This window comes from Phyllostomus hastatus, unplaced genomic scaffold (assembly GCF_019186645.2).
Source record: "Phyllostomus hastatus isolate PE091 unplaced genomic scaffold, TTU_PhHast_1.1 phas_scaffold_78, whole genome shotgun sequence".
Classification (NCBI taxonomy): Eukaryota; Metazoa; Chordata; class Mammalia; order Chiroptera; family Phyllostomidae; genus Phyllostomus; species Phyllostomus hastatus.
This window is the reverse complement of record NW_025334041.1, coordinates 93,262,536-93,285,479: the sequence shown is the minus strand read 5'-3', so window position 1 is coordinate 93,285,479 and position 22,944 is coordinate 93,262,536. Positions and strand designations below refer to the sequence as shown.

The following is a 22,944-nucleotide window of genomic DNA, read 5'->3' as shown; positions in this document are numbered from 1 at the left end:
ACAGTCAATGTCAGTAAGGTTTCTTGGAAATAAATGAATACAGCCTTACTGGTGGGTAATTTGGAAGTCATGTGCTTAATAGTGCTGGCTGTTCTTTCCACTCACAACCCTTTAATTTCTCCATTACATTGCCCATTCTCGGCAACTCCTGTAGGCACACTGAACACAATGTATAGTTTAGCTCTAGGTTTGCTTTCATTGGAGCCATAAAAGCCTCTCTGAATTTGCCCTTTAGAAAATTAATTTCTTTTGGGAAAGAAATATATTTTTTTCTGTTATAAAGAATGCCTCTTGACTTCAGGCAAACACTGGATGGACATTAATTAATTAAAGCAGTCTACATCAGTGATTCTCAACAGTGCAACAAGATGGCACTACTTTGAAAAGGGGTATTTCACTTCTCACAATAATGGTGGGGGAGGAATGGCTCAGGCTCCACAGGGGCCAGGGATATAAGACATTCTGCGAATGAGGGGATGTTCATTTAGGTGAAAAATCTACCTGTTGGTTATTGTCTGAGCCTGAAGCCTAACTGCAACATAAATATAAATACAGTTATTTTTAGCATGGCTTTAAAATAAACAGAGCATTCCTGGTTTGCAATTACTGGGTAAAGTAAGGGAAGAATGTTTTTTTATTCTGAACTTTACCAACCCTTGCTCGCATTTCAGAACAACATGTTACTGGTAACAACCTGTCTGTCTCTATAACTTCCCCTCCCTGGAATCACCAATACAGCACACTTGAATTTATATTGGTGGAAGTCACAGGTGGTTCTGCCTAAACATGCAGGCATCAGGCTACTTTGTATGTCCCTGGTCACCTAGGTAGTACTACCCAAACACACATTGAAATACCTACATTATAAATTACTTTCCTATCATTTTCATCCTAAATTACAGGTAAGACATTATATTGATTTTTAAATTGAGATATAATTCACATACTGTGAAATTAATCCTTAAGTGTACAATTAAGTGGATTTTAGTATATTCACAAAGTTACGCAATCATAATCACTACCTAAAAATCTAGAACATTTGCATCACCCCTGCAAAAGAAATCTAGTACCCATCATCCCCTTTCAACCTTTCTCCAGTTTCTGGCAATCATCAATCTACTTCTGTATGGATTTTCCTATTCTGGACATTTCATATAAATGGGACCACGTAATAGCTGTACTTTTGCATATGCCTTCTTTTACTTAGCATGTTTTTAAAGTTCGCCCGTGTTGTAGCATGTATCTGTACCCCATTCTTCTTATGGGTGAATAATATGTTAAATTATTTAAATTATATGGGTAGGCATATCATGGGTAGGCAGTTATCTATGCATGTCATTTCAGGACAGTAAAAATGTTGACAAAATATTTGTTATGGAAAGGAGCATTGGATCAGAGCCACTGATCTAGATGGAAAGACAATTACGTGTATATAAAAAAGCAAGTAACAATCCAAGCAAACACATTATGTTATCAGGGGATAGATAAATTTTCCTGGACAAAAGGTGGATAGGCAAGGATTAGGCAGATATTAGATCTAAGTGATAGATCCTATTCAGTTGGTGGATTGGTAAGATCTGGAATGAGATGCAGCCGTCCAAAAGTTAAAACTGCCACTTTTATAGAATGCTATTCCATCTCAAGTGATCACCAAGTGTACTTTCCTTTGAGTGGGTCCTGGAGTAATGAAGGAAATCAGCAGAAGCAAAGTGATCCTTCTGGAACTGAGTGGATAGCTCAATGGTGGCAGCCTAGGGGTCGAGTTTTGCAGAGCAAACCTTGTAGCTGCCGATATCCGCCCCTGCTGCAACTTAGTTCCCACTTTCGCCCGCAGGCCTCTACCCGGGCTATTTAGGGCCCTCCGGGCTGCCGTGGCTTGCGGTACTCTCAGCTGTTGAGGGGCGGGGCCTCCAATGACAATGGCGGGCGAGCTTGATAGTTGCAAGCTCCTGAGCGGGTTGTTGAGTGGCCTGGCCCAGAAAGATTTCCAAGGGCACTCGGGTATTACCGAGGAGCTGCTGCGGAGCCAGCTCTATCCGGAGGTGCCACCCGAAGAGTTCCGACCCTTTCTGGCGAAGATGAGGGGGATTCTTAAGGTACCGTACCTCCCTGCAGCCTCCATCTCAGAGCCCAGACCCTTACCCGCCTCCCTCCGACTTGTTTCCCCAGAAGCTGAAAGGCTGTTCCCCTTAGACCTCTTTTCCTTGGGCTCTGCTTTACGCTACTTCAGAATCGGGGCGCTCGCTCAGTCGTCTCTTCTCACTTTCTTAAGGGTGATCCCTTTCTGCTCAAGCTCCCATCGCCTCCAGCAGTGCTGACCGGACTCCCACGGGAGAGGGTTCTGGGTGTTTCTGTAGATACGAGTTTATTGTTGTGTAGGTAACAATTTCGAGTTGCCTCGGCGGATCTGCGGGCTTTACACTTTTAAAAATTAAGAGTGATTAAGTCGTCAGACTTCTCCGTGTCGTGGAGGTGGGGAGCGTTAAAGTGAACCAGGATAAGGGGTGCTTCGGCCAGATTGAAACCGTCAAGTATTCCAGTGTGTAGTTAAGAGAACATATTTACCTTCTTGAAGTCAAAGGAATGTCCGATAGAAATGTAATGAGGCTAAACATATACTTTTAAATTTTCTAGTAGCAACATTAAAAAAGTGAAACGAAACAGATGAAGTTAATGTTAATGTTTTATTTAACCTGGTATATCAAAGTATTATCTCTTTACATGTAATCAATGTACAGTATTAGTAAGATATTTTTATATATTTTTTTCACTAAGCCTTTAAAGTATGATATGTATTTTACATGTAACGCACATCAGTTCGGACTAGCCACAGTTCCACTGCTCAGTGGCCACCATGTTGGACAACACTGGTTTAGACAGAACTATTCATAGGAATGCGGGTAGTGCCACAGTGTAGAGAGAAGACTGTAAAAAGGATTTTCGATTTTTGCGGGCCTCCTATGTGTTAGGAACTGTATTAGACGTTTTACATTTATTTAATTTGTTTCTTGCAAAAACCTTATATGGTGACACTCATTTTTAAGATTAGGAAACAGGTTTAGGGAGTCTAAACAGTTAGACTAAAATCACACTTTAGATTAAAGTCAATGTTAGCATTTCATCTGCTATACTTTTGCACTTGTTATTTGTTTCAAAACTACTTATGCTTTAAAAAAGCAGTTCTGTTTTTCTTTTTTAAACTGCTTTTGTTTATAGGATTTGAATACAGAAAAAAATCAATTATTTCACAAAAAGTAAATGGATTGTACCATGGAAATATAAGGGATAGTATTTCAGGTGTGATCCTAGACATGCTAAGTAAGTTGAGTTGATATCATAAATCACTAGTGAATGCCTTCTGTTTTTATCAAATTTTACTCTTTGGTCAGAAAAGGTTTGCTAGAGAATTGGATGTGTTACTTGGTTTTTTGAGGTGTTTGGTAGGCCACTGGGGAGGTGAACATGAGGCACTGCAGGCCAAGAAGTAGGAACAGTACATGTGCAGGCATTGTCTTAGGATCTCCAAACATTGGGGGCTACTTCTTTCTAGATGGACCGTATTTTTGATACTTTTGTTTTCTTCTGGGGTAAAAATTGCAGGAGACCCAGGGAAGCAATTTCCTGGAAATTCCCGTATTTTCTTTTAAGAATTTATTTATTTTTAGAAAGAGAGGGAGGGAGGGAGGGAGAAAAAGGAGAGAAGCATCAATTGCCTATTGCCTCTTCCACGCGGGGACCTGGCCTGCAACCCAGGCATGTGCCTGAACAGGAATGAAACTGGTGACATTTTGGTTTATAAGCTGATGCTCAGTCCACTGAGCCACACCAGCCAGGGCTTCTGTATTTTCTTTTAAATACATTGCTGAATAATATCCAGGTATCAGTCCTCTGCCAGAGAATGGAATACTTCAGGTTTCTGAGTGATTCTACTTTGAAGAGCTGGCATGGGTCTCTTGGTGTTGGGAGAACAGAAGACTTGCCTGTGCTTGGCAGCACAGCCTCTGCGTGGTCGGCTGGTCTGAGGTATTACGGGAGAAAGCCTTTAATTGTTTGACTTAGGGCTGAAATTTTAGGCTCTACACGACATCTAATTCCCATCTTCATTAATCTTATTAGCAACACTGAGGAGTAAACCTCTCTCTAACTCTTACAGTAACCTAAAAAGCAAACATGATTTTATTTTTTTTAATTACAGTTGACATTCAATATTTTGTTAGTTTCCGATTAGACATTTATATGATTTATGAAATGATCCCCCCATAATTCTCATACCCACCTGGCACCATACATAGTTATTAACAATATTATTGATTATATCCCCTATGCTGTGCTTTACATCCCCATGACTTTTGTAACTGCCTGTTTGTACTTCTTAATCCTTTCAATTTTTCACACAGCCTCCAACAAACATGATTTTAAAACCAAAGAGCTTTGAGTGGAGATAGATTATCTGTCTGCAATAAAAGAGAACATACACAAAAAAGCATGATTCAAGGATGCTATAGTGTTTGGAAGTAGACGTCTGAGCAAGCTGCTGTGGTCAGAAGAGAGGTATTAGTTCTTTTTGGCATGTTTCTAGGAGATGCCATTTTTGCTGCTCTTGAAAGCGTAAAGTATTTTAGACTAAAGTAAGAGGCAGAATATAGGGCATTTTAGGTTAAGAAAATAGCAGGGGTGTGGCAAGAAAATGTAGAGCAGATTTAGCAAATGGTGAATAGTCCAATTTGACCACAGCATGGTGGTACCCAATATGTAGTATTGTCATTGGAGGTGGCAAGAAATAAAACAACTTTTTATTCTTATATTTTTACTAGTTTTTATTCCTGCTCTTAAGCAAAGTATACATTTTTTTATTTTTCACTTTTTAAAAAAATTGTGGTAAAATACACATAATAAAATTTATTATCTTAACCATTTTAAAATGTACAATTTAGTGGTATTAAATACATTTATACTGTTTTGCATCCATCACTGGCACCCATCACTGGCACTTGAACGCTTTTTATCTTGTAAAACTGAAACTTCATACCCATTAAACAATAACTCCCATAACGACCCCCAACCCCATAGTCTCTGGCAACCACCATTATACTTTCTGTTTCTATGACTTTGACTACTCTAAATATTTCATATAAGGGGAGTCATACATTCCTTGTCTTTTTTTGTGACTTATTTCACTCAGCATAATGTCTTCAAGATTTATCTGTGTTGTAGCATATGTCAGAGATTCCTTCCTTTCAAGGTTGGAAGTATTACATTGTATGTATATACCACACTTTGCTTATCCATTCATCTGTCATTGGACACTTGGGTTGCTCTCATGTTCTATCTATTGTGAAAAATGCGGCTGTGAACACAGGAGTACAGGTATCTCTTTGAGACACAGCTTTCGATTCTTTTGGGTGTAGTACACTGAGAGGTAGAATTGCTGGGTCATGTAGTAACTCTATGTTTAATTTTTTGAGGGACCACCATAGTGTTTTCCACAATGGCTGTACCATTTGACAGTATATTCCCACCAGCAGTACACAGAAGTGCTGATTTCTTCAGCCTTCTCTCCAACACTTGATATTTTCTTTTTTTTTAATTTTTATTTTGTTGATAATGGCCATTCTCATGAATATGAGATGGGTAGGGTGTTTACATTTTTACATAGAGATCACAGCAGAGGTCAAAACATTTTTTTCTTTTGTCTTTGTGGAGTCTCAGCAATCTTGAATTCAAACTGCAGGCTAGAAGAAAAGCAGTGAAGAAAATACTAAATAAAAATGTAAGAGTCTAAAAAAATAAAGAAAATGAAAAAGAAACACAGAAGTCTAAGCAAAGGGAAATGTACTGAGGATAAGAATGGAGTAGTACATCAGTTCTCATTTAGTGGCCAGCCACATGTTTCAGTCATCTATAGAAAATTAAGTTCTGTGAAGAACTGAAAATGAAGAGGGACAATAGTGGTAGGAGGAACAGAACGAAGGGATGTATAACTCTCAGCAGGAAATAGGCAGTGGATACACGTTAGCAGCCTCCTTATTGCCCGTTGCCTGCATTCATTCATAGACAGTGTTTCAGGTACTCCTCGAGATTCAGTGTTTCTAATCTTCAAACTGAGTGACCGTGTACAATGTACTGATTGCTGGCATTTGTACTGTTGCCTGTTTTCCACTTGGAATGGAGCTCTCCAATCCTACTTGGCTGGGACATTGACCCCCTCTAGCTTTGCCTATTGATCACAAAAGGGCAAACCTTTCATCTCCTTGTAGATAAATGAAGCTGGCCATTCATTTACTCTAGCTTTATTTTTGGTAGCTCTTGAGAAGCAGTGAAATCTGTGAATTGAGAGTGGGTTTAATTAGGGAGATGACATCCTATATAAATGCTCTGTCATTTTTTATCTACTTCTTTTTGGCTTACATTTATATTTTCAACTTCTTGTAGATACGTGTTCACATACTCCCTATTTCTTGCTCCTGCTGTTAATCCTGTGGGTATGCCCTTTAATTCCAGTTTACTAGAATTCTAGAGAAGGATCTTAACTGTGAAGCTAGATTGACTTTTGTGCACTTAAATTCTGTTTTCACTACTGCCCTCTGTTGGTGATGATTTTGTGTTTCCTCACTGAAACTTCATTAAATAAAATACTTAATAAAAGTTTTATTGGATTTTGTTTTGTCTGTTGTTATATCCTTATACTTAGTTCTGTCAATTAAAAGTTAAGTTATCCGTTTTTCTTTCTTCTATAATTTGAATTAAAATATATTTAGATCCTTTTTTAGAAGTGTAGAAATACATGCAACACTTTATGGATTGGTCTTCCTCTTCACTTCTGCCCCCTCCAATTTATTCTCAGCACAGTGACTAGTGATTCTTTTTTCCCCTAGGTTTATCTTCCTGTCTTTATTCAAACATTTTAAGTGCTTTCTAAATCTCTTCAGGACCCTTGCGTTTACTCTTCCATATGCCTGTCATGCTCTTCCCTCAGATATTATATGGATTGTTAATTTGTTTTATTCATTCTCTACTTAAAAGTGATTTCTTGTTAGGTCTCCTTGATCTATCCAAAGAGCCTCACCTCTCCTTCCCCACTCTATTTACTTTGCTTTACTTTTCTTCATACTTAGCACTACCTGAAATTATATTATGTACTTATTAGCTTGTTTATTTGTTGACTTTCCTGTTGGAATGCAAGAATTAAGAGGACAGGACTTTATTATTCCTTTTTAATTCTTTATCCCTAACACCTGGTAATGTTTCTGGCATGTAGTAGGCACTTAATAAAAATCTGCAGAATAAGTGAATGAATTGATAGTGCCTAAATGAGGAGATTGCCATTTAAATATTGAATAATAAGCAAGAGAGAAAACCTACACTACTTCTGTATGGGCAAAGCTGGAAGCTGTAACACTCTACACCAGGTGTCAGCAAACTATGGCCTATAGAAGAAATCTGGTCTGCTGCTCATTTTTATAAATAAAGTTTGATTGGAACATGGCCATATACTTATTCATTTACATCTTGTCTACAGCAGCTGTCACAACAGTAATAATGGAGTTAGTTGAGTGGTTGTGACAGAGATCCTGTGGGCCTTCAAAGCCTAAAGCTTGGAACCTTTACAGAAAAAATTTCAAAAACTCATAATGTTTAATATTTGGAAACAATCTAATATATAAATTATATTTAGAAGTTAATTACTTGATAAAAATCTAAAGTGTAGAAATAGTGCTTATTTGCCATTACATCCTCTTGAGGGATTTCATTAACTTGTTCTTTAAGCTTATGAAATCTGTAGTAAATAAAAAATGGACTTTAATGTTTCTGTAATACAAAGTGTGTGTTCTTAGTAAGAGATAGAATTTGAATTTGGAATTTTTCCACATTCAGAGGATATAAAATTTATGTTAGTAGATGTAATATAATATAAAATGTAACATTGTGAATCTGAGAATCAAGTGAAAACTATGAACATAGAAAAACTGGTTTAAGCTTATATAAAAAAATAACTTAATAAAAGATTATAACAATATTCGTATTTTAAACACCTGGTTTTCTCCCATGAAGCCGTAAAAATTTGTAATTTGTTTGAGAATTAAATTGACTAGAAAGGAAAGAGCCGTGTTAATAGTTTTGGTATATTTTTTAATTGGGGTGTGTCACCTAAAGGATACTGAATTAAAATTTTTAAAAAATCTTTTAATTTTTTTGATTTTTCTTTTTTAAATATATTTTATTGATTATGCTATTACAGTTGTCCCATTCCCCCCCCCATCACTCCCCTCTGCCCTGCACACCCAGTCCCACCCACATTCCCCCCTTTAGTTCATGTCCATGTGTTGTACATATAAGTTCTTGGGCTTCTACATTTCCTATACTATTCTTGCCCTCCCCCTGCATATTTTCTACCTACCATCTATGTTATTTATTCTTTGTACCTTTTCCCCCTCTCTCCTCTTCCCACTCCCCTGTTGCTAACTCTCCATATGATCTCCATTTCTGTGGTTCTGTTCCTGTTTTAGTTGTTTGCTTAGTTTGCTTTTGGTTTTTGTTTTAGGTGTGATTATTAATGATTGTGAGTTTGCTGTCATTTTACTGTTCATATTTTTTATCCTCTTTTTCTTAGATAAATCCCTTTAACATTTCATAAAATAAGGGCTTGGTGATGATGAACTCCTTTAACTTGACCTTATCTGAGAAGCACTTTATCTGCCCTTCCATTCTAAATGAAAGCTTTGCTGGATAGAGCAATCTCGGATGGAGGTCCTTGCCTTTCATGACTTGGAATACTTCTTTCCAGCCCCTTCTTGCCTGTAAGGTCTCTTTTGAGAAATCAGCTGACAGTCTGATGGGAACTCCTTTGTACGTGACTGTCCCCTTATCTCTTGCTGCATCTAGGATTCTCTCCTTCATTTAAATCTTGGGTAATGTAATTATGATGTGCCTTGGTGTGTTCCTCCTTGGGTCCAACTTCTTTGAGACTCTCTGAGCTTCTTGGACTTCCTGGAAGTCTATTTCCTTTGCCAGAATGGAGAAGTTCTCCTTTATTATTTGTTTAAGTAAGTTTTCCACTTGTTGCTTTTCCTCTTCTCCTTCTGGTAACCCTATGATTCAGATGTTTAAAGATGTCCTGGAGGTTCCTAAGCCTCTCCTCATTTTTTTGAATTCTTGTTTCTTCATTCTTTTCTGTTTGGTTGTTTCTTCCTTCTGGTCCACACTGTTCATTTGAGTCCCAGTTTCCTTCCCATCACTATCGGTTCCCTGTGCATTTTCCTTTATTTCACTTTGCATAGCCTTCATTTTTTCATCTAATTTGCAACCAAATTCAACCAATCCTGTGAGCATCCTGATTACCAGTGTTTTAAACTGTGCATCTGATAGGTTGTCTATCTCTTTGTCACCTAGTTGTATTTTTTCTGGAGCTTTGATCAGTTCTTTCATTTGGGCCATTTTTTTTTGTCTTGATGCACCTTTACATAGTGAGGGGCAGAGCCTTAGGTGTTCACCAGGGCGGGGCAACCCAAGTTGCTGCACCATCAGGCTGTATATGGGGGAGGAGTCCCAGAGGGACCCCCTCTGCTTGGTCTCTCTGCTTGCTCTGTCCTCTGCTGGATTTCAGTCACTTCCCCCACTACCCACAAGCAAAGTGGGCCCTTCTGGTGCTGATTCCTGGTGAATGGGTTTGTGTATATTCTAGGACCCTGTGGGTCTCTCCAACGAATTTTCCTGTGAGGCTGGGAGTATCTCCCACTGACACCTCAAGCTCCACAGGTTTTTTCAGTCAGGTTTTGAGGCTGTGTTTCTCCAAGCTCGAACCCTGGATTGTGCAGTCTGTTCCACTCTCCAGTTGTTCCTCCCAGTTTATCTGTGCATGAATGTGGGACTGCCCAGTCCACAATCAGCCTCCTTGCCCACCCTGATCCTCTAGCTACTGCCTTGCTGCTTGTTCTCTCTGCCAAGCTGCCTGTCTCTGCCCCTTCTACTGGTCTGGATGAATGTATCTTCTTTAACTCCTTGGTTGTCGGGCTTCCATACAGTTCAATTTTCTGTCAGTTCTGGTTGTTTTTTTGTTTCTAAATTGTTGTTCTTTTGGTTGTGTGAGGAGACACAGTGTGTCTACCTACACCTCCATCTTGGCTGGAAGCCAAAAAAATTTTTTTTTGCAAACATTCAACTACCTGTGTTTTCCTCAATAGTTTTTTCATTTTTAGTGTAATTTTTCCCTTTAAAAAATTCATTTATTTGTATTATATAATTTCATTACCATTTAGCCCCCTTATACCCTTTCTACCTCCATTTAACCCTTCCCTTATTAATTTTTATTATAAACATTAACAGTATTAAAGAAAGTATAGAAATTTGAGACATGTAAAAACACTCAAATACCCAACATCCGAATTATAGGGGTACTAGAAGGAGAAGAGGAAGAGCAACAAGTGGAAAAGTTATTTGAACAAATAATAAAGGAGAACTTCCACAAGCTGTCAAAGGAAGTAGACGTCCAGGAAGTCTAGGAAGCTCAGAGAGTCCCAAAGAAGTTGGACCCAAGAAGAAACACCAAGGCACATCATAATTACATTACCCAAGGTAAAAATGAAGGAGAGAATCCTAGATGCAGCAAGAAATAAGGAGAGAGTAACCTACAAAGGAGTTCCCATCAGACTATCAGCTGATTTCTCAAAAGAAATCTTGCAGGCAAGAAGGGGCTGGAAAGAAGTATTCATGAAAGGCAAGGACCTCCATCCAAGATTGCTCTATCCAGCAAAGCTTTCATTTAGAATGGAAGGGCAGATAAAGTGCTTCTCAGATAAGGTCAAGTTAAAGGAGTTCATCATCACCAAGCCCTTATTTTATGAAATGTTAAAGGGACTTATCTAAGAAAAAGAGGATAAAAAATATGAACAGTAAAATGACAGCAAACTCACAATCATTAACAATCACACCTAAAACAAAAACCAAAAGAAACTAAGCAAACAACTAGAACAGGAACAGAACCACAGAAATGGAGAACACATGGAGGGTTAGCAACAGGGGACTGGGAGGAAGAGAGAGGGGGAAAAGGTACAGAGAATAAGTAACATAGACAGTAGGTAGAAAATATGCAGGGGGAAGGCAAGAATAGTATGGGAAATGTAGAAGCTAAAGAATTTATGACACATGGATATGAACCAAAGGGCGGAATGTGGATCAGAGAGGGTATGCAGGATAGAGGGGAATAAAGGGGGAGGGATATATTTTTCTCAAATATCATCAGGTGACATAACCAGTATTAATATTTTTGTGCATATGTATCCTACAAAAAATGTTCTTAATAAATTCCATGCATGGTACTTGGGATATAGTAATAAACATTACAGCTGTATTACCTGCCTTTCTGGGTCATACAGTTTCTCGTGAATGTAGACATTAAGCCGGTGGTTATTGGTATTTTGAAAAGGCATCCACAGAGCGCTATGTGCCTACTTAAGAAAAGCACTGGCTGGCGTAGCTCAGTGGATTGAGCACGGGCTGTGAACCAAAGTGTCTCAGGTTTGATTCCCAGTCAGAGCACATGCCTGGGTTGCAGGCCACGGCCCCCAGCAACCACACATTGATGTTTCTCTCTCTCTCTCTTTCTCCCTCCCTTCCCTCTCTAAAAATAAATAAATGAAATCTTAAAAAAAAATTAAAAAAGAAAGAAAAGAAAATTATAGGCAGGTTAGAGTAGTTCCTAGACCCTTCTACAATATGAACAAAGAAAGATAAAAGGAGGGTAAAGGCCTACTTATAAGATACAAGGAACTAAATGGAAAACCAATAGTGTAGAACTAATTTTTCTTTCCTTAGTTGTATATCCCTGGTCCAAGGTAGGGTTTTCTCATGGATGTGGTGTTTTTTTCCCCTTTTTCCTTTTTTTAAAAAATGTAATTCTACTTTATTTGAGTTTTTGTGTTTGCATTAAATTTTTTTTATTGTTCAATTACAGTTGTCCCCATTTTCTCCCTATGATCTTTTTATTGAATTTAGTGGGGTGACACTGGTTAACAAAATTACACAGGTTTCAGGTGCACAATTTCGCAACACATCATCTGTGTACTGTTTTGTGTGTTCACCACTTTCACTCAAGTCTCTGTTCTGAATATGGTTGACTAAAGTCATGGTAATGTCTTTCCTGGATGAGGATCTGGCTGCACTGGGACCTTCTTTTAAATTTCTTGACTTGATCTTTGGGACCAAATTGGCTGTTAAATTATCATCTGAACAGGCCAAGATGTGCATTGTAGTAGCTCCACCTTGTCGCTGCTACTCAGCTTTGCTTCTTCTCAGATCTTGAAGCATGTCCTCAAGTAGCTCCTTAAGAAAGAGGTAATTTTTTTTCTTTTTAAAATTGTCTTTATTCTAGTCTCACATTTAATTGCTAATTTGGCCGGAAATATATTTCTAGATTATGCAATAACTGACTCAAAATTTTCAAGGCATTGTTTCATTTAATGTGATTTCTCTTTGGAAGCTTTTAGGATTTTCCCTTTTTTCTTTATCCTTGATGTGTGATTTTCTTTTGTTTCATTTCAGGTTACTGCGGGCCTTTCAGTCTGCAGACACATGACTTTTAATTCTGGATAATGTTGTATTACTACTTAGATTATTATTATTTTTTAAGATTTTATTTTTAGAGAGCAGAGATGGGAGGGAGAAAGAGAGGGAGAGTAACATCGATGTGAGAGAAACATGTATTGGTTGCCTCTTGCTTGGGATCTCCATCTGGGGATCTGGCTCACAACCCAGGCATGTGTCCTGACCAGGGACTGAACTTGCAACCTTTGGTGTATAGGACAATGTTCCAACCACCTGAGCCAACCTCCCAGGGCCAGAATGCTTTTTAATGTTCTTATGCTTTTAATGTCTTTAATGCTTTTTAATGAACTTTCTTGTCTTCGTAGTAGAGTTTTTGCATTTATTATATAATGTAGAAATATTTTATTGTGTAAGATACTTTTAAATCTATTATTGGTCTCTATAAATGAATAACAATGTGTACAGCAGTATCATTTTGATACTTGAGTCAATTTAGGAATGAACTTCACCCTTATACACTTCGGTATAATATACAGCAAATATTAAGTAATAAGAATTTAATTTGAGTTTAAATATGGATGCAAAATATATGGTCTTAAAATATTTATATTAGGAGACATAAATAGAAGTGACTGAAAATATTTGACTTATTCTGTCATACTTTGAGGATTCATTTGTCTTCTCTCTTGCATTGTCTTGACTAAAAGTAGTAATTCTGCTTTTCTACTTTAGGTGGCAGTAGAATATTGGCTTGCAATACACCGATAACCAATTGGAAGCAACATAAAGTTTAAAATGTTCTTTCGCTTGAATATTCTAGTTCAGAAAACAAAGTTGGCTATTCAACAATAAGAATTTCTTACCCAAAAGAAGTCTAAATATGTGGTTTGATAATTTGAATTTTGAAATAATATTTCTGGCTCTGTAAATAGGTTCCTTTGCTATGGTTTTAAAATTTATTTATTTACTTTTAAAGATTTTATTTATTTTTTTAGAGAGAGAGGAAGGGAGGAAGAAAGGGAGAGAAACATTGATGTTTGAGAGAAATATCTATCAGTTGCCTCCCACAACCCATGCATATACCCTGACTAGGAATTGAACCACCGAGGTTCACAGGAGGTTCACTGAGCCACACCAGCCAGGGCAAGCTATTACTTTTTATTGTCACTGGACATCACATGATAAAGCAACGATTACAGATTACCAGCTGGAGTTTGCAGAATATTTTAATAGGCTCAAATGACCTGTAATGAGGTGTTCTGTCAGTTTTTTTCTTTTTCTTAGTTTAGGGCAAAACCCATATTAATTGAAGGTCTATGTTTGGTCCTTCTTTTCTCAGAGTAACTCTTATGGGTCTGGAAACTTGACTTGGGTTGGAGGAGTTCCTGAGTAGGGCAAATTTAAAGAAAATTCTTCTTTGATTTACCCATCAAATATTTCTCAGCCTATAATGTGCTATACCTGGCTGTACATAAAGGTGAATGTCCCTGTCTTGAAGAATTCTATATCATGTGGTAAATACCATAAGAAAGGTATAAATGATGCATTCTGGTGGAATGAATCCTTGTTTTAAAACTATAGAAATATGAAAAATCAAGGGGTTTTTTTGTACTAATAAAATACCCATCATCAGACTACCAGTAATATAATACTGTGTTAAGATATGACCAAAATTTATCAGGTCCTAATTTATGGGAAGCTGTATATTAGATAGTATTATTTTTATTAACATATGTCTCAGTAGTAAATAGCCACCCTACTTTAAAAATTATATGTTATATTCACTTAAATCTAAATATCAAGTTTATGTTTTTGTTTTCCTTTAACAAAGTAATAAAGCTTTAATATTTGGGGAAAAATCCACATTTTCTGACTTTGTCTTAACTTAGATTGTAGTTTTTATATATTTTGACTGTTTATTTTTAATAAAAAAATCTCAACTAATTCCTTTTTAAAAAGAGTCATATTATACTAAACTGTAAAAATTTTGGTGTGGTTTGTATTATGTGTGCCTTATAAATGATTAATTTTTAATGTCTTTTTATGCCAGTATGGGACTATTTTATGTCATAACATCTGATCATGGTATAGCTCTATTCCACAATTTTCTACAGCCCTATTTTTAAACAAAGAATATGCCATTTATGAAATCCTTAAATTTCTATTATGTTCATCCTGAGCAAATGGTACTTAAGAAATAAGCAGATGATTTACAAATTATTTATTATTTATTTAAAATGTGCTTATTAAATGAACACTTATTGAGTACTTGCTATGTGGCAGTTGCTGTGCCTGGCAATGGAACATCAATGAACCAAACACAATTTTTCTGCCTCCTGAACTTGATATTCAAGGGAGGCAGGGGTATCCTGACAGTAAAGAAGTATATTTGCATAAAGGAATGGTGGCAGAAAAATGTATTCATTGTTTACATAATTCTTTGGCTTCACCTCTGATAATCTTTTTTGATCCCTTAAAATCAATGGGGATAATGAATTTTACATCATTAGTATCTTTGGCTTTCTTATAAGAAAACCAGTACATTTTACTTATAATCAATATGATAAATGTTAAAATACTAATTTCGTGTAAATTTGATGTTTAGGACAATCTGCTAGTATATTATTTTTATCATCCAGATTTCCTTAGTATGTAATAAATTTCTTGATATAGAGGTACAAAGCAACTTACCTTTTCTATTGAGAATTCCACACAGAGGGTTCCACTCCTACACATATAAGATCCATGTAATTGACTTTTCTTTAGATTATATTTAATAATCTGTCCCTAATGTCATTAAGTCTTTATATCCTTTCTGGCTTTTCAGCTTGTTCTATATAAAGGATACTTCACTTTTTTTTTAGGTTTATAAAATAACATTTATTTTTAAAAAGTTAACGTGCATATAATAGAAAACTAAAAGCACAAGAAGCAAAAAACAGAGTCATCCATAATCACAAGCATTTTACAGTTTGATGTGTTATTCTAGGTCCCCTGTGTGATCTACACAACGAAGCTTCCATTTTTATGTAATTAAGATTGTACAGTTATGTATTATGCTTTTTCACACATTATGGACATTTACCATTTCAAACTCCCAAAGTTATATGAGTATTTTGATAACCAGGAATACACTGTACCAACTCAATCTGGAAGAGAAAAATGAGATCCTGCCTTTCTTGGTGACAAAAATTACATAGGGGCCGAAAATAGCAGCAGGCCTCTAGATAAAGATATTGGCAGGGTTACAATGAAAATACTGCATTCCCTTAATGTCCAATTAAAAATGAAACACAAAGCAACAGAGTACACACAGTATAATGCTTCTAAGAGAGTTCATTATGATATTTTAAAATACTAGCAAGGAGGCAAGTTTCCACTGAAATATTTCAATATATTCCTATAAACAACCAGAAGAGATGCACACACATCAGTGGTTCTCTGCACAGTGTAAATATGAACACATCCACATACATCCCTCGCTCTATGCTTCTGCCCCTCTGTGACCAGTATAATGAACAAGTCCTGATGTCTATTTCTGAGATGGATTAACAATTTCATGTCAAAGATGCCTCTTTTCTATCAGTCATAACAAGAATATATTTACAAATTGGGTAATTCACTAACTCTACTTTTTTATTATATATTGTCACCTCAAGACATCTAAAAAGTTCATATTGCAAAATAAAGAACAAACCTTGTCTAAAATAAACACAGGTACTTTACAGAAATGCACACATAGACCTATGGTTATAACCTAAAACTCTCTTCTAGATTGGGAGATACTAGCAAAGAGCCATTCCCTTCACCCTTCCTCTTCTTCTTCCTCCACCATTTCAATGACTGAGTACAGGACTACATCTAGCTCTAAGATGGGGATTAACAAAGACACTCCCAAGAAGACAGTCCTTCCTAAAAACTAACAAAAACGGCACTTATCGGGGGATTATTTTACTACCTCTACCTATAATATACTTTGGGCATTACTACTTGCTTATCCTTCAATACATAGCACTATTTTTTTAATTAAACATTTTTTTATTTTACTGACATTGGTTAATAAAATTGTATAGGTTTTGGGTATACAGTTCTATAACACACCATCTGTATATTATGTTCACCATCCCAAAACATTAACTAAAATGCACATATTTAACAATGGTTAGACAATCTGAACTTGTTTAAAGACTCACAGGCACAGAACTCTTCTCTACTTCCTTCCCTCTCCCCACCCCGATCATCCTGTGAATAGTCAACATACTCTCCAAGATAACAAGTTTAACAATTCCATTCCCCTTCCCCAAATACAACCATTCCTGTGAATTAATAACAAAAAAAAATACTTAAAGGGTGTTACTTTAACTCTCTACTTTTAACATATGTTGTATACTTTTAAACATCTAGAGAGACTAAGTGTTTTAAATAAGGATTTGAGTTTGTTCACTATACACATAGTAGCATTGAATAAAGTGCACACAGTGGCTGTAATCTGAAAGAAGATACTTATTTTAAGATCTTGTTATTGGATATAGCATAAACACAGAAAAGTACAGAGATGAGACTTGTGTAGCATAATGAATTTTCACAAACTGAACATACCCATGTAAGCAGCACCCAGATCAAGAAACCAAACACTCCCAGCACCCCAGAGCCTCCTTTATTACTCTACATTTATTTATTTTAATCAAATTCAAGTTTCAGTTAGGCAAAATGAGTAAGTTCCAGAGATCTACTGTACAACATTGTACCTATAAATTTATGTAATGCTCACCTCTCTTCTAGTCACTAGGCCATTTCCCCTTTCCCCACTTTTCTAACTTCTAACACCACAGTGTTTTTCCTGTTTGTTAACTTTATGTAAATGGAATATTACAGTACGTGCCCTTTTGTGTCTGGCTTCTTTCACCCAACATTTGCTTTATGAGATTAAGCATTATTGCATATAATTGTACATTATTTATTCTTATTGGTGTAGAGTAGGGGTCAACAAAGTATGACCCATAGGCTAACTCTGGCCCCTGTTTTTATATAGCCAGTGAGCTAATAATGGTTTTTACATTTTTATATTTATTAACTTTCTAGAATAAACATCTTTATTACATGAACTAAGACAGGAGGGATGAGGATTCATTTGCATTTTGGGTCTTGATTTTCTTCAGCTAGAACTCCAGCTCCTTGCCCTCCAGGATATAACCATGTGCTCGGCCACATGGGCCTGGTCTTGAAGTGCGTACAAGAAGCTTGCGCTGCTGGAACTGCTCCTCAAGAAAACTGGTGGTTTTGGCATTCTTTTTCCTTTCATCATATTCCTTCTGAAATTTTTCTGATCATTTTTTTGTTTGAAAATCTCTTCCTCTTCAGGAGTCAGCATGGCCCTCTTCTTGCAGCCCATGGGCTATGCATAGTGGGACTCGTACCAGTGTCTGTCTGTACAGTGTGCTATCAATGAGCATGATGCAGTTCTCTACTAGGATCTTGGCATGAACCAGTTTGTCACTGGATGCATTGTAGACAACATCAATAATCCTTGTTTTGCATCTACAACACTCTGAGCTGCAGCAGTTTGCCATTTCTTGTTGCCTCCCCACTCACCAGCTATGTGTCTACAGTGGGAACCAATGTCAGTGTTGGCTGAGGGGATCCCAGCTCCTATTTTCACTTCTTGTGGTAGGGGTTTCCCTTACCTCCCATTTTGTGGGGCTTGTGCCAGTTGTCCTGGGAGATGCCCATGGCTTGACACAGGCTAGAAAGAATGGTTTTTACATTTTTACATGGTTAAACAAAATTTTTACTGTGACCCATGAAAACTACATGAAATTCGAACTTCAATGTCCATAATACCATGATTGCTTTTGCTCTACAAGGGCAGAGTTAAGTAGCTGCAACAGAGACTGGGTGGCCAGCAAAGCCTAAATTATTTACTGTCTGGTTCTTTAAAGAAAAAATTTACCAATCCCTGCTGAGCAAATGATTGTTTGAATGTGTTACAATATGCTTATCCATTCTACTTTTGAGGGGGGATTTGTGAAGTTTCTGGTTTTTACCTTATTATGAAGAGTATACTACTTTTTATCCTTAAACTTTAGCTATTGCTTTCTCATTAGTCTCTTCCATTGAGTAGAGGAATATTTTGTTTATTTTAAAATGTACATTATTGTGAAAAGAAAACAAAATTTTAAGTATTCAATACAGTATTGCTGACTATAGGTATGTGCCAGCGTTATACAGCAGATTTCTAGAGCTTGAATTCATTTTGCTTAACTGAAACTTGAAATCGATTAGTAACACTATTAATTATAATTACTTTGAAAGACCCTTTATAGGCATCTGGCCAAATATTGTATATTACCTATGTATGAGAAGGTTAAGATGGGGATACAGATCTTTTTGGAGGTAAATAATTAAGAATCAAGTTCATAGACTCACCATTGACTTTGCTTTGCCCAGTTTCCAGGTGAGCATGCAAATTTGTTCTGAGTGACTAAAATTGCAGATCTTTTAGTTGAATGACAATTTAATGTAATCCTAATGTAATGTTCTATAATTAGACTTGGGTAATATGGAAAACAGCAGGTTGCTTTCAAGATCTAGCCTCGAGATTTTGCTGAAGCAGATACTAAATAGGCTGTTCTTTCAGACATTCACAATACATTGATTTGAAAACTGACTTGATTAGTGGACCTAAAAACAGAAAATACTACTTTTTATAGAATATATGTCAGGATTTTTTTGTTAATAAGTTGTAAACCCTTTTAACACTCCATCATATTAGGCATAGTCATTAATTTTCTTCTGTCTAGGTGGGTAAACTAAATGATAGATGATACAGAATTGGAGTATTCATTTTAATCCAGCAATGAAAGAAATATGCAGTCTTCCTATATTCATTAAACTATGTACAAAGTGTTGTGCTAAATTTGGGGGAACATTAAATGAGTAATACACTGTATTTCACAAGGAGCCTGTTGTTAACTGCAGGAGGTGAACATGTGTATACATGATTTGAATTGAAAGCAGATATAAAGCCCAATCAATAAGTTGTAATTAATTTCAATTATTAGGATGTAACAACATTTATTTATTTATTTATTAAGATTTTATTTACTTTTTAGAGAGGGAAGGGAGGGAGAGAGAGAGAGAGAAACATCAATGTGCGGTTGCTGGGGGTCATGGCCTGCAACCCAGGCATGTACCCTGAGTGGGAATCGAACCTGCGACACTTTGGTTCGCAGCTCGCACTCAATCCAGTGAGCTACGCCAGCCAGCACTAGGATGTAACAACATTTTAAAAAATTTTATTTATTGATTTGAGAGAGAGAGATAGACATTAGTCTGTTGTTCCACTTATTTATGCATTCATTGGTTGATTCTTGTATGTGCCCTGACTGGGAATGAATCTGCAACCTTGGTGTCTGGGGAGGATGCTCTAACCAACTGAGCTACCTGGCCAGTGTAGGATATAACAACATTTAAGTTGGGTCTAGAAGATAAGATTTCCACAAGCAGAATAAGGGGTTCTAGGTAGAGAACAACATTAACACATGCAAATGTGGAAATATGTGTTGAGTTCAAGCTGGCAGGGTCACTTTCAAACATGTGAGATATGAGATGATACAGGGGACATGACTGTCAAGAATTTTCTACTAAGAAACTTGGACTTTATTTTGTGGGTAGTAAGAAACCAGGAAAGGTTTTGATTGCACATGCAACATAAAGTCAGATTGTATTTAGAAAGAGCACTTCTGAAATAGTTTGAAGCATGTGGTATTTCATATATAGTTACTGAACCATGTGTAGTTCTGCAGTGTTCTAGGTGGATTAATTTATTTGTGAGGGGACCACAGAACCCACCCACACTTACTCATTGTAAGATTAGATTAAATTCCTGGTTTACTTAGCCAAGGATACAGAATCTCTCTCTGAGGGCAAGTGGTCATATAGTCCAGGAGAAAATGCAAACATATTTCAGCGTGGTGTTTTTTGGCTCCCACTGTTTCTCTGCCTGCAAAGTTAATTTTTGCTGCACATCTGTCTTTTTATATTGACTCATCACCATTGTAGATTTTAAAATGTTTAAAACACCTGACTTGTGTCAATAAGGCTTCATTTTAATCATCAAGTTTGCTGAGAAGGATCAGAATCAATCAGTTTGAATTTCACCACATCCTGTTGCTACTTACTCAGCTCAGATTTTTGGTAAACAACAGAATGGTCATGTGAGTACAGCAGAAGGAAGCAAAGTAACCATAGGATCCACAAGATGGGAGATCTTAAATTACGAAGTTGCTTTTTCTATAGTACAAAATACTAGATTTTGATTACCATAGTATATTACCTTTTACTTTTATTTCTTATTCTTTTATGAATTTGAATCTGTTGAATAGCAAATTCACTTAAAAATAAATGGGTTTAAATCTGGACTCATGGGCCTGATGAGTTAAAAGGTTTGGATTAGGCTTTTGTTGAGGAATGCCAGTAGAATTGCTTTTAGTTTCTACTATGTCTTAGTCTGCTTGGGCTATCATAACAAAATACCATAGACTGATAGGCTTAAACAGCAGAAACTTCTCAGAGTTCTGGAGCTGAGAAGTCTAAGACCAAGGTGCCAGCAAGGTAAGTTTCATTCTGAGTCCTCTTCTCTTGGTTTAGAGGCAACTTCTATTTTACTGTATGCTCACATGACCTCTTCTTTGTGTGTGCATTCAGGGAGGGAGAGGACAATCTCTCTGGTGTTTCTTTTGATAAAGGTACTAATACCATCATATTGGAGATTAGGGCTTTAACACATGATTTGGGTGAGCACAAGTATCCAATCCATAACACACTGGAAGTTTTTTTCCTTCACGATAATAAATTGTTGTAGTGCCACGCGTTTGAAGAGGAAATTAATCTTATTATGTATACTGTTTAGTTTGTACATAATTTTCTTCCTGAGAAATTTATAGTCATCAGAATCTTTTAGCTAATGTTTGACATTTTTTACTTCAATTCATAGAGTCAAAACCTGTGAAGTGCTCTTATTTTGAAGTCTGCCAAATCCAAATTGTTTTTTGCACAGAGACAGCAAGCAGTAAACAGAACAGGAACTGGCTGTGCGTTTAACTGTGGTATTGACATGTTCCTTCTTTTGACTTTCTGAAGAGGGGTAACAATGTCAGCTCCTAGAAAACAACTCTATATTCATCCTTTAAAAAATAAATGTCTGAAAATTTTCTTTTGATCATGTATGTCTCCTGATAAGAAAACATGCATTTAATTTTTTCCATAGTAACTAAGATCATTGAAACATATTATGGTTACTGTTTTAAAAAAGTAAATTGACTTAATTTTTTAGAGTAGTTTTAAGTTCACAGCAAAATTGAACGGAAAAGTACAGAGTTTTCGTATATTCCATGTTCTCACATATGCACAGCTTCCTCCATTCTCAACATCCTGGTCCAGAGTGGTACATTTATTATAATAGATGAGCCTACGTTGACCTATCATCATTACTCAGACCTTAGTTTACATTAGTTTACTCAGTTTACTCACTCTCTGTAATGTACATATTGTGGGTTTTGAAAAATGTACAATGACATGCACTTGACATTATGGTATAATACAGAATTTCACTGCCTTAGAAATACTCTGTTTTACCTATGCATCTCTCCCTCCCCCTTCTCCCTTGCTTGACAATCACTGATCTTTTTATTGACTTTGTTTTGCCTTTTTTCAAAATATTGTATAATTGGAATCATAGACTATGAAGCCATTTCAGATCAGCTTCTTTCACTTAGTAATATGCATTTAAAGTTCTGTGTCTTTTCATGGTTTGATAGCTCATTTCTTTTTAGTACTGAATAATATTCATTGTCTCGAGGTACCACAGTTTATTGATCTACTCACCAACTGAAGGACTTTGCGGTGGCTTCTAAGTTTTGACAATTTTTTTTCTTTTATTGATTCTACAGAGAGGGAGAAAAAGAGGGAGAGAAACACTGATATGAGAGAGAAACATCAATTGGTTGCTTTTTGCACGTTTCCCCACTGGGGACTGAACCCACAACCCAGGCATGTGCCCTGACCAGGAATTGAACCTGCGACTTTTCAGTTTGCAGGATGATGCCCAGCCAACTGAGCCACATTGACCAGGGCCCAAGTTTTGGCAATTATGAATAAAGCTACTATGAAACATCTGTGTGCAGGTTTTTGTGTGCACATAAGTTTTCAACTCATTTGGCTAAGTACCACAGAGCAAAATTGCTGGTTCACATGGTAAGAATATGTTTATAAGAAACCACTAAACTCTTTTCCAAAGAGGTTGCACTATTTTACATTTCCACCAGCAGTGAATGAAAGTTCGTGTTGCTTCACATCCTTGCCAGCATTTGGTGTGTTCATGTTCTGAGTTTTGTCCATTCTAAT

At 36.6% G+C, this 22,944-nt stretch overlaps 1 protein-coding gene across 1 annotated transcript in view; it reads left to right on the top strand.

Moving 5' to 3' along the window:
• Positions 1-1,906: 1,906 nt before the first annotated feature.
• The window catches only part of COMMD1 (copper metabolism domain containing 1), a 97,170-nt gene continuing 76,132 nt past the window's right edge, over positions 1,907-22,944 (top strand). The window contains exon 1 of the mRNA XM_045828268.1: positions 1,907-2,096. Within this exon, the coding sequence (XP_045684224.1) occupies positions 1,914-2,096 (183 nt within the window). The 5' untranslated portion in view covers positions 1,907-1,913. The remainder of the gene's footprint in view (positions 2,097-22,944) is intronic.